Source organism: Xenopus laevis, chromosome 1L (assembly GCF_017654675.1).
Source record: "Xenopus laevis strain J_2021 chromosome 1L, Xenopus_laevis_v10.1, whole genome shotgun sequence".
In the NCBI taxonomy this organism is placed as follows: Eukaryota; Metazoa; Chordata; class Amphibia; order Anura; family Pipidae; genus Xenopus; species Xenopus laevis.
The window spans coordinates 27770549-27783877 of NC_054371.1; the positions used below are offsets into that span (position 1 = coordinate 27770549).

The following is a 13329-nucleotide window of genomic DNA, read 5'->3' on the forward strand; positions in this document are numbered from 1 at the left end:
GGAGCCCTCAGCTACTCAGATGCCGCCAGGTCTTATAACGAGAGGTGCAAGGCGAGGGGTTCTGGACAAGCAGAGGGGCACAACTGAAAAGCAGAGTCTTTGGGCAGAAGGTCGTGGTACAAGGTGTTAGGCAATAGAGTAGTCAGATCAGGCTGGGTCGAGGCAGGCAGAGAACAAATGTAGTCAGACAGGCAAGGGTCAAACCAGGAATCAATCAGAAGGATTAGGCAGAAGAGGTAGTCGAATATCAGGCAAGGGTCAGGATACAGGAGTTCAGAATAGTTAAAAGCCAGGCAGAGGTCAAAACAGGTATCAGGATCAGATTAGCACAAAACTCAAAACACCACAGGAGTAAACCGATAACGGGCAAGGTCTGAAAGCCCGAACGAGCTTCATATAGCGCTTGATTTTCGCGTCATTGCATGCCGGCGTCATTACGCCAGCGCGTCCGCGTCAATATTAAGAACGAGACGCAGGCGTGCGCGCCCTAATTAACCAACATGGCGGCCGAAGAGGAGCGTCCCCCCGCACCACTGGACCACCAGGGTGAGTGTTTTTTATTACATCTGCTCACTGACTTTATTTCGGGTCTCAATGTCCGAAGTCGCCCGAAGTTTCCTCGAGAGGCAACTTTGGGCGACTTCGGAAAATGAATCGCCGTATGTGATTAGTGCAGGCGACTTTTCATTTTATCTAGGCGCAGAGTGAGGGGAGGCATTCCGGGAGAAAAGTCGTGGCGATTAGTCGCCAGGCGACTAAATCTTCCCAAATCGCCCAGTGTGTCCCAGCCCTTACAGTATATAAGATCTCTGCTGCTTCATCTCTATCTTCACTAAAGCTGGCCATAGATGTTGAGATTTTTAAAAGATCAGATCCTGATCGTGAGACCACGATCTTCTCAGAACGATCGTACGATCGTACGAATCTACCATCAACTAAAAAGACCAATTTACCAGGAAAACAAAGGGGAGCTGCCTGCTTGGCCCTGCAAACATAGAGAGATTGCACTGGGACCGACAAAGATTTTTTGACCTGGCCGATCAATTTCATGACAGATGTCGGCCGAAAAATCGTAAGATGTACGATCGTTCGAATACCACTAACCGCACGATAATTTCGAAGGATTGGTCGGGCTTCCCTAAAATCGGTCGTTCGGCAAGAAGAATCGTCGCGTCTATGGGGAGCTTTACTGCAATGAACATTTTAATTTGCACCCTTTCAGTGCTGCTTCTTCTCTGCTATTCTCCTGTTGCTCTTGTTTATAGATGTGGTGTGCTGATCATTTCAATTTGAAAAGCTTTCCTAGTCCCCCTGCTGCTTGTACAACTTTTGTAGTTCCCATTTGTTTAGTTATTTGATGTGTCGTCTCTGCTGCCAGTAATTAACTGAATCAGGGACATTCTAAAAACTTGGTTAATTTGCATACGATTGGCCCCAGCTGATTGTTCAGGCTTATTATCCTCCTCACAGGCTGGGTCCTCACTTCAGTTCACAAGTGAAGGTTTATCTATGAGTTAAGGAAACAACTGCCGGTCCTGTGTGCCCTGTTACATAAGATCTCTGCTGCTTCATCTCCATCTGCTGCAACTTCACTTACTGCAATTATCTTCTTTCTCTTCAGGTATGTTGATCATTATATATGCACTGCTGCTTTTTCTTTAATATTCTCCTGTTTACAAATTTGGTACACTAATCATTTAAAAATGTGCACCCTTTCACTGCTGCATCTCCTCTATTCTCCTGTGATCATGTAAAACTTGCACCCTTTCACTGCTGCTTCTTCTGATATTCCACTGCTCCACTGATTTGGTATACTTATCATTTAAACTTTCCCCCTTTTATTACTTCTTCTTCTCTCACATGCTCTTGTTTATAAATATGGTATGCTTATTTAGCAATTTGCACACTTTTACTGCTGCATCTCCTCTGCTATTCTCCTGTGATCAGTTAAAAGCTTGCATTCTTTCATTTCTGCTATTCTCCTATTTATACATTTGGTAGACTGATTATATAAACTCTCCCCCTTTCACTGCTACTTTTTCTCTGATATTCTCCTGTTTACAAATTTGGTATGCTGATCATTCCAAAAATGTGCACCCTTTCACTGCTGCTTCTTCTCTAGTTTCCTGTTTGTAAATGTGGTATTTTAGTCCTTTAAACATTTGCAGCTTTTCACTCCTGCTTCTTCTCTGATATCCTCCTATTTACAAATTTGGTATTGCTGCTTCTTCTCTGCTATTTCTCCTGTTTCTAGATTTGGTATGCTGATTATTTAAACTTCCACATGTTAACTGCTGCTGCTTCTTTGCTATTCTTCTGTTTATAAAATTGATATGCTGATGATTTAAAAATGTGCATCCTTTCACTGCTGCTTCTCTGATATTCTATTAATAAATTTGGTATGCTGATCATTTAAAAATGTGCACCCTTTCACTGCTGCTTCTTTATTTTCCTGTTTGTAAATGTGGTATGGTACATAAAGTGCTACGCAATATGTTGGCGCTATATATAAATACATGTTGATAATAATAATAATGGTAGTCCTTTAAACATTTGCAGCTTTTCACTCCTTCTTCTTCTCTGATATCCTCCTGTTTACAAATTTGGTATGCTGATCATTTAAAAGTTTTTTTTTTTTTTTTTTTATAAAGCTTTCCTAGCCCCCCTGCTACTGCTACAACTTTTGTAGTTCCCTTTTTAGTTATCTGATTTGTCCTCTCTGGTGCTAATAATTAATCTGTGGCATTCTAAAAACGTCTCACAGGCTGGATCCTCACATTAATTCACAAGCAAAGTGTATATATAAGTTATACACAAATTAAGGAAACTATTGTCCAGCCTGTGTGCCCTGCTACATAAGATCTCTGCTGCTTCATTCCCATCTCTTGCAACTTCACTTAACTGCAGTTTTCTCATCTCTCTTCAGGTATGCTGATCAGATTTAAATCTGCACCCTTTCAATGATGCTTTTTCTGCTGTTTGTAGATTTGGTATGCTGATCATTCAGAGTTGCACCCTTCCACTGCTGCTTCTTCTTAGCTATTCCCCTGTTTATAAATTAGGTATGCTAATCATCGGTTTGTTTAGTTATATGATGTTGCCAGTAATTAACTTTAATCCGTGGCATTCTAAAAATGTGGTTAATTGGCCCCAGCTGATTGGACAGGCCTAGCAATCTAGTGGCCATACACGGAGAGATCCGCTCGTTTGGCGATGTCGCCAAACAAGCGGATCTCTCCCCGATATGCCTACCTTGAGGTGGGCAATAACGGGGCTGATCTGATCTAGGGCCCAACGATCTGGTCCTAACGATGGGTAACGGGCGGTCGGATCGCGGGACCACATCAACAAACAAGATTTTTAGTCCCATCCGATCAACATCTGCCAGATCTCGATCGGGGAAGCCCGTCAGAGGGCCCCATACACGGGCTAATAAGCTGCCGACTCGGTCTGTCTGCAGCTTTTATCGGCCCGTGTATGGCCACCTTAAGGGGAAGCTTCATCGTCTGTGTCCTTGCTTCAGTTCACTTCGGTAAAGTAAACAAACAACATCTATATATCCGTTATACATAAAGAAAAAAAACTGCCTGTTCTGTGTGCCCTGTTACATAAGAGCTCTGCTGCTTCATCTCGATCTCCTGCAACCTCACTAACTGCAATTCTCTCGTCTCTCTTCAGGTATGCTGATCATTTACATTTGAACCCTTTCTAAAGATTTCCTAGCCCCCCTGCTGCTTGTACAACTTTTGTAGTTCTAATTTGTTTAGTTATCTGATGTGTTGTCTCTGCTGCCAGTAATTGACTTATCAGTGACCTGCTACAGACTTGGGTAATTGGCCTTCAACTGGTTCCAGCTGATTTGGTTTGAACATCTAATACCCCACTAAGGGAAAGCCTCACAGGCGAGGTCCTCAGTTCACAAGCAAAGTATATATACAAGATACACATGAGTTAAACAAGAGGGAAACTATCTAACAAGGACTGACTCACTGCAACACAAAGACATTTTTAATCTACGCTGGAAGAACAGATTTCCTGGCACCTTTTAAACACTACTGCCCGACTTGGACTTTCATCATCTGCCAGACTCACTGTAACATCTGTAATATCTTCATACTGTTTCATGCTTTTATTACCTGCCTATTCATATAATTCTAATAATGAGATATGATTAACATCATAATTCTTGTTCAATCCCACTGCACAAACACCTCCCCTCACATGAACTCAATCTTTTAAATCACCTTCCCACAGAGCTGTCTGCTATCACCTGCTCCTGTCTTTTGTCCTGCCACTCAGTAGAGATGTCTCGCATTCCTATTGTCTCTAGACCTAAACCTGCACTCTCAGCACCACTTTCTCCCAGAAATGCTAACCTGGAGAATTTAATCCACATTCCTCTCTCTCCTTCACTCCCTTCACTTCTCCCATTCAGTTGTGCACTATGGAACGCTGGCTCTGCTTGCAACAAGCTAACAGCTATCCATGAGCTATTTCATTCCCACTCAATCAACATGCTAGCTGTCACTGAAACATGGCTCCCACCCACAGACACTGCATGCCCTGCAGCACTCGCATCGTTCACCCACACCCCTAGACCTGGTGATAGGCAAGGAGGAGGGGTAGGGATCTTGCTGTCCCCACACTGTACTTTTCGGGTACTAGATGTTCTTCCATGCCTATGCTTTAATAGTTTTGAAGTCCACACAATACGTCTATATTCTCCCCTCTCCCTCCGCGTAGCTGTAATATATCGTTCTCCAGGACCTGTATCTCAGTTCCTAAATAACTTTGCTGCTTGGCTCTTATATTTCCTATCCTCAAGTCTGCCCTCTATTATTGTAGGGGACTTCAATATGCCTATTGGCAACCACAACAGCTCAGCAGCATCTCCTCTGCTGTCCCTTACCAGCTCATTTGGGCTCACTCAGTGGGCTCCATCCCACACACACTCTGAAGGGCACAGTCTGGGCCTGGTATTCACTCGTTGTTGCAATATCTCTAATTTCTCAAATTCTCCATTTCCTTTTTCTGATCACAACCTTCTGTCTTTTGATGTTTTCCGCTCTCCCATCCAAAAACCACCAAAAGCCACTAGAACTCAAAGACATATCCATAATTTTGATCTCCGTGATCTTTCTTCAGCACTGTCTGAAATCGACTCCCATTCTTGCCGAAATACAGCCGTTACACATCATAACACTACACTATCCAACATGCTTGACAAAGTGACACATCGCGCTACTTACAAAAGAAAACAAAAAACCCAGCCCTGGCAAACACACCAGACTCTGTATCTGAAGAGGTGCAGTAGAACGGCCGAGCGCTACTGGAGGAAATCTCGCGCTCAAGCTGACTTCCTACACTACAAATTCATGCTTTCCTCTTACACTGCTGCCCTCACTCTTGCCAAGGAAGCTTATTTTGCCACATTATTATCAACTGATCAATAATGTCTGTTTCAAACATTCAATTCTCTTCTCTGCCCACCACTGACCGACCCTCCTTTCACTCTTACAACCCAATATCTTGCTGTATACTTTGAAGAGAAACAAACACCATTAGAAATTAGATGCCAGTAACACACTATTCTTCTCATACACAGGCCAGTACCTACCATTTCACAAACACCATCCAGCTCCAATCATACACTGTCCCATTTTTTCCTGGTCAATGAGAAAGAAGTATCTTCACTTCTGTCTGCCTCACACCTAACCAACTGCCCTCTTGACCCAATCTCTTCACAGCTTATCTGCTCACTACCATCTGCCCTCCCAAAATATCCTCACTCTCCATCCAATTAGCATCCTATCTCTCACCTCTCCAATCCCCTAAACTTTTAGAACATACCGTTTACAACCACCAACTTTTTCTCTACAAAGTCTCTGCTTGACCCATTTCAATCTGTTTATTTTCCACTACATTCAGCTGAGGTGTCACTACCAAAGTATCCACTGACATCTTGTCTGCTAAATCCAAAGGACCAGTGGTAGTAACTATAGAGTTAGCAGACCCCGTGGTTGCAAGTGTGCTGGGCCCTTATGAAGATTATTTGTTGCATGGGGCACTAGCACGGCATTGTTACACCACTACAACGGACAATCTCTACACTAATACTACTCAACCTCTCAGCTGCTTTTGACATAGTGGGTCACCTGCTCGTCTGACACTTTTCTCCCCTGACATACAGGGTTCAGCACTCTCCTGGATCAGATCATATACCTCTCTAACTCTTCTCCTCTGTCTTTCTTGGATAGAAAATAGATCTGGGATAGCACATACATTTCTACATGTAATGCTGTAATATCCATGTCAATATTTTCTCCTTATAGACGTCCCTCACAGCTACATAATGTTGTACTTGTGTATCAACTATCCCCACTCTATAGATTGTAAGCCTGTGGCAGGGCCTTCATTACATAATGTATCAATCTGTTTGTAAATGATGTACCATAGTATACAGTGCAGTGTAAAAGGTTTGCTACTTATACTACGATAATACGAGGCTCTATGCTCACACACAAACCAAGGGCAAGTATACATGCTACATTCAGCATCAGCTAATGAATGGAGAGTGTCTTTTCCTCCTACAGTTCATCCTGTTAGAACCTGTACTATTTCCTGTCAGGTGATCAGTGAATGACACACAGACCATCACAACATAGCCGCTCAGTGTAAAAGATGGAAAACAGAAATATGTATTGATATATATATAAGGCAATTTGCTACTATTATTTGACAGGTGATTATTAGAATATAAATCACTTTAGTTGACTATTCATTCAAGACGTATAGATCCCCTTTAATATGATAAGTCAGGCTGGAAAGGGCTAAGAATTCCTCCAGTTTGTTGTTTACTCAGGAGCGGATTACTCCTCACTGCGCCCGGAGGCCAGTGTTCTCCAACGCCCCCAACCCTCGCGTAGAATTGCACGCATGCGAATCTTTTCTCACTGGAGCATTAAGCGTCTATAGGGCTTAGTGCTCCTGAATATCGCAAACTACCGCTACAGCTGGGTGGCATGCCGCCCCTTAATTTATGCCGCCCTAGGCCCGGGCCTATGTGGCCTTGCTGCAAATCCGGGCCTGTGTATACTGGATATCTAAAATATGTTGTCTTAAAGAGAACCTTTAGTATGTTGTGGAATGGCTAATTTCAAGCAATTTTTTTTAATTGACCTTCAATTTTTATAGTTTTTGAATTATTTGCATTCTTCTTCCTACTGTTTCCAACTTTGAAATGGGGGTCACTGACCCAATCTAAAAACAAATGCTCTGTAAGGCTACATATTTATTGTTATTGCTACTTTGTATTACTTCTTTCTATTCAGACCCTCTGCTATTCATATTCCAGTGCCTTATTCCTATTAATGCACGGTTGCTATGGTAATTTGGACTTTAGCAACCATATTCCTGACATTGCAAACTTGAGAGCAGCTGAATAAAAAGCTAAATAACTCAAAAACCACAAATCACAAATTTGTCTTAGAATCTCACTCTCTAGTCTACATCATATTAAAAGTAAATTCAAAGGTGAACACCCCTTTAAAGTGGACCCGTCACCCAGACATAAAAATCTGTATAGTAAAAGTCCTTTTTAAATTAAACATGAAAGCCAATTTCTTTTTTTTTTATTAAAGCATTCATAGCTGTTGTAAACTCATTTAGAAATATCAGCTGTCAATCAAATACAGTGGGTATTGCCTACCCCGCCTCTATACCTAGGCATAGAGGCTCGGCAAACAATTACTTTCAACAGTGTCCACAAAATGGCTCCTTCCTGGTTACTATAATTATGAGTTCCCAGACTGATGGAAACAATATTCAAATAATTTATACAGTGTAATTAAAGTTCATTTTGCTTGACTAACATGATAAAATAGGATTTGGAATAATTTTGTTTTGTTTTGGTTTTGTTTGGGTGACGGGTCCCCTTTAAGCTAAACCAAAGCTAATATACAACTTCTCTGCCTGTATTAGTCCAACTAAAACCATTACAGGTTCTGAATAGGGAAGCACAGGCAGTAACTATGATTCCTGTATAAACAGCTTTGATTTATAGGTAGTAAAATATATGTTTAGACCATCATATCTAAAATAAGCTTATTTTGACATAAACACTTTCTTCCTATATTGTACGACTTCACTCTATAGCTTGTGTTTAATGCACGTTAAAATGGATTTGTGTGGCACATGCTGACGGAGAGATTCTTATTACTATTAGATGTTAATTTGGCCTCAAGTCCAATCATAAGGGTCTGACCAAGAAAATTTGCTGTTTCATGAACTGAATATCTTTTGTCTTTCTGATCAGGCTGGTACTAGTGATTAGTGATGGGCGAATACATTCGCCTGGCACGAATTTGCGGCGAATTCCCGTGTTTTTCGCCACCGGCGAATAAATTTGTGAATCTCCCGTGAAGATTTTCTGGCGTCAATTTCCGGTTTTCACGATTTTTTCGGGAAAAAGTTTGAATTTCACGTTTTTTTCATGAAAACGTTCAAATTTCACGATTTTTTGGTGAAACTTTCAGGTTTCGCGAATTTTTTGCCGTTTTGCAGGAAAATCACAAATTTTTCTGTGAAGCGAAATGGGAGAAATTCGCCCGTCACTACTAGTGATGAGTAACGCCCTCATGAACAATGCAATACCTTTGCTGCAGCCATTGAAAATGCTTAGTTGAAACCTTATTTTAAAAAAAAGTCCTGCATTCATTATGATCTACAAGTTGCTAAATACTTCCTATCGTTCATCAAACCAATACAAAGTGAAAAATAAAAAATATTCCATGAATTACTAATAAAATGAAGGTGTTTGCTTCCTGTTTACCACTGCTTGATTCAACACTCAACTTATTTAAAAGCTGTATAAAAAGATGTTTTTTTTTAAATTACTACATACATTATATACATTTTATTTTAGCGTAAGGAAGGATAGTTACAGAAGAATAAGGGGATCATTTTGAATTCAAGTTCTTCCTGCAATTCAATTTATTTTCTTAATGTTTCCAAAACCCACATTTTTGAGATTAATTAAGCGGAAAAAAAAAAACCTTGATTATAAAGATCTGGCATCTAAAAGCTGGTGAGCTCACAGAGTTTTATTTTATCAAAATTCAGGTTTTTGAGGTTAATTTGAAATTTGACAGACTCATTGAACATTAAAGGTAAAATGGGATTTTACTACATTCAAGTTTTTTTTTCACATTTTTCTGCAGTCAATCTTATTTTTAAAAAATAAGATTTTTAGCATTTTTAAATTTTCTATTATTTGATTTTTAATAGATCAGCCTCCCTGTGAATTATATGTAATGTATGTTATTGATCTTATCTTATGAAGCACAGGATCTTGGTAGAATGGGCAGCTAAAGTCAATACAAGGACTCAAATGAGTCTAATAATGAATTCAAGGGTATATTTAATTAGACACTGTATAATCATTAAAGATGGATAATAATTAGCAGATTATGTATTAGTATTAATTCCCATGCTTACTGTTGTCTGGACATGAATTTGCAGACTGAAGAAAACTTGAAATTGGGCTGAGAGAGGCTCTAAGCTTTGCTGTTGCTCTTGATGGTAAAAAAGGCTTTTGATTTTTAGTGGGGGTACTGCCCAACATTTGTATTTTGGACAAAAGCTGTTCATTTAAAAGAAGCCGAAAACTCTTAAGAGGGGTCCTTCACTCACGCAGCCACCCCTGACCCGTGTCTCCCACTACCCACCCGCATCATCACTCCCGCCAGCTCTCAGGGGCTAGGAGGGCATCTGTCATATGACCATGGGGTCTGCTTCATTTATAGTTACACTACTGTCAGAAAGCCCTGATTTGATATGCGCTGGGCATCAGTTATGTCAAGGATATGAGCTCATACTAAGCTCATTCACTTACTGAGATGCAGTGAAGAAAGGGCCATTCTTAGTGCAATTGCCATTTTTTCCCCCCAAATTGCACCATTTTTTCCCCAGAATCACGGTGTCATTGCAGACAAACAAACAACTCTCGTGATGTCATTTTGCATCAGATTTACCAAAATTGACACAACTGCACGGGCTGTTTGTCACAAATTGGATGCAGTTGAGCTAAGTCTGTCTGGTGTCATGGATGTATCCATGGTAGTGTATTGGTGCAGTTTGGGAGGCCCCTCCAGCAGTCACAACTTAAAGGGCATGTAAAGTCTAAAATAGAATAAGGCTAGAAATGCTGTATTTTGTATACTAAATATAAACATGAACTCATTGCACCACAAGCCTAATCAAACAAAATAATTTATGCTTTCAAAGTTGGCTACAGGGGGTCACCATCTTGTAACTTTGTTAAACATCTTTGCAAGACTAAGACTGTGCACATGCTCAGTGTGGTCTGGGCTGCTTAGGGATCATCATAAACAAAGCTGCTTGAGTTCTGCATGGCTGGGAAGTAAGGCGGGGGCTCCCCCTGCTGTTCATAAGTATTATTGTTTCCCTGCTCAGCAGTTAGGGACTGTCTGACTATTCTTATCCACAGCAGTAAATGAAGGGAGAATTTCACTGCATACAGTCAGGTTTCTTATAAAAACGGTACACATTTTCTAATTAAAGTATATTGGAGATCGGTTTCTTTTTTCATTAAAGAAAGTAAAAATGGGATTTTAATTTTTTTGCCTTTACATGCCCTTTAAGTACATTGGTTTCATTCTATTTAGTAAGCTAGAAAGAAAACTGACTTTTATTGAATGTTGTCTGGTTTGGGGTGGTGGTTTTGTACTTTAATAATTCTCCAGTTAAGTTTGGAAAACTCCAATACATTCAAGATGCAATACATTTTCATTGAATTTTGGAAAGAAAATCAAATTTTAATACATTTTAAAATTATTAATTATTTATTCAAGAATGTGTTCTCTATGTACAAATAGATCTTCACTCTTCCACTTAATGCCGAATTCCTTCACATTGTCATTTTGAAGTGTTGTTCTTAGGCTTAATGATGTCTGGAATTTATGATGGTAACCCACCGTCAACTGGAAAATGATTTGATGGTTTATAGTTGAAGGGCAAATACTAATAAATGATAGTTCCAGCTGTAATATTTCACTGGCACACTTTTCAGTCCCACCGATTAAAAAACATCAGATACATCTATCTTGAAAGTATTTCTGACAACCCACCTCCCTCTGGCAGTAAGAAGGGGCAAGGGAGGGAATATTTATGATTTATTTAAAACTTTTCAAACCTAATTTTAAGCAATCACGGGTCATTATGGCATGACTGCAACTAAACAGATTCCCCAGACTTGTGTCAACCAAACAAAATATGAAATAAACTGTGCTTGTAGTAGGTTCCTGATTGCTACTAGAAGGTTGTGGAAGGACATCAATGTTTGTTGCCAAGTAACTCAACTGCAGGCTGAGGCTCAAGAATACAGACAATTTGTTCTTGGCCATTTATAAGTCATATGATAATCTGTTGGATCGTTCTCCATTGTTTTAAGCCAGCTAATACCTACTTGGCATCTCCTGTACGCAGGCCCTTATACACAGGGGTCCAATAATTAAATATACATAAAAAAAATTCAAATAAAAAAAGTAGAATTTTTGAGATATATAAAATAATTTCTAAAATTCAAATGAAAATATCCAGCAGCTAAAACCAGGGTGAGCTTCATAGAAGTCAATGGGTAGTGTATTTTCAACATTCAAGTTATTTATTTTTGGTTTTTTAAACACTCGAATTTGTAAAAAATCAAAGGAGCAATTATATTTCTGTTACAATCACATTTTCTATCCATTGTTTAACGTGATGACGTTTTTCAGATTAAAGTTTATTTCTGAAATATCAATAAATTGTCTAAAATATTTTTGAAAAAAACTTGAATACAAAAAATGGATAAGTCGCCCTTTGTGTGTGTTTGGGAATGAGAGAATGGTTGGGTTATGGAGAATGCTTGTGTCATTTTTTACACTGATAGTTTCCAGCAGTATAACTCACAGGAAAGCATTGATGAAGCTGATGAATGAATTTTTCCAAATGTGTTCATCAGCTTTGAATGCACATTTGCTTGCTGTCAGAGCCAAGCAGCTTTAAAGACTGGAGTCAGGACCAAGGAGGAAGCTGTGTACAGACTTGACAAGAAATTATCCAAATTGCAGTATCCAAGTGGATAAGAAAGTTTGTGGTCATATCCAGGCAAAAGATCAGGGCAGGCAGCTGTCAGAAGATAAAGTACGAAGGTCAAGAGAAAGAAAATAGGTCATCAGAAAATATAGTCTTTTTACTTAAAATTTTTGAGCCAAATCACAATTTGATGATGTCACACGGTGGCACGTCACAAGGTAAAAAGGGATTATAGCTTGGGATGCACCGAATCCAGGATTCGGTACAGGATTCGGCCTTTTTCAGCAGGATTCGGATTGGGGCAAATCCTTCTGCCAAACCAAATCCTAATTTGCATATGCAAATTGGGGTGGGGAGGGAAATCGTGTGACTTTTTCTCACAAAACAAGGAAGTCAATTTTTTTCCCCTTCCCACCAATAATTTACATATACTAATTAGGGTTCGGATTCGGTTCAGTATTCAGTCGAATATTTCACAAAGGATTCGGGGGTTTGGCCAAATCCAAAATAGTATATTCGTGCATCCCTAATTATAGCTTTAAATCCCTATCCTTCCTCTTTTTCCCTAGTTGCTGGGCAAAAGCCCATGTATCTAGTTTAAGTGTTTACATATAGAGTGTTATTGGCCAAGACGTGTAATGACCACTTCCTACCACACTCTAATATAGTGCAGGGAAAGGGGTGGATCTTCCTCTTTGGCTGCTGGTGTCCTTACCTACTGGAAATTCCCATTAAGCCTGGGTACATCAAGGCCCAGTAAAGTCATTGCCCTAAAGGGACCAGCACCTTTAGTGTCTGAATCGAGAACAGGGAACCCCATGAACAAGGTTAGCTAGAAATAGGTTATATCTGTTCTAGGCTCTCTATGAGAGTAAGGTAGAGAGCTCAGATAGCAAGAGCAGCTTTGTGCTCCATCAAGGATATGTAGCACGGAGTAGCTTCTCAAGGCTCCTAGATTGCCTTTAGTGAAGGGACCACAGTGGATAGGGTGTCAGGCTTAGACTCCTTCTCACTGACCACTCCACTGGGTGGGATCCAGACCACTTCAAGGTATATCTGCCGGGGAATACTAATACTGCTTGACTACAATGCCTCATGGGAGTCACATTCCTCAGCTGTGTCATCCACCTATTCTAGCCTATGATTTTACATCTGCCGGTACCTCTCATCATCTGTAAGTAAACCTGAGGACATTTGTCACATGTAACCCATGCTCCTCTCACTAGCTGAACATTA

At 40.1% G+C, this 13329-nt stretch overlaps 1 protein-coding gene across 3 annotated transcripts; it reads left to right on the forward strand.

Moving 5' to 3' along the window:
* The first annotated feature begins 1445 nt into the window (after nt 1–1445).
* Nucleotides 1446–7268, forward strand: LOC108698034. 3 transcript variants are annotated; one of them, XM_018228655.2, is made up of 3 exons: nt 1446–1621; nt 2927–3062; nt 3679–7268. In XM_018228655.2, exon 3 carries the CDS (start codon nt 4305–4307, stop codon nt 5451–5453), a length of 1149 nt encoding a protein of 382 aa, XP_018084144.1. In that variant the 5' UTR covers nt 1446–1621; nt 2927–3062; nt 3679–4304; the 3' UTR covers nt 5454–7268. The 3 variants fall into 3 exon arrangements, with proteins under 3 accessions (XP_018084144.1, XP_018084147.1, XP_018084155.1); XM_018228658.2 differs by having other exon boundaries at nt 2927–2990; XM_018228666.2 differs by lacking the exon at nt 2927–3062.
* Nucleotides 7269–13329: the final 6061 nt, after the last annotated feature.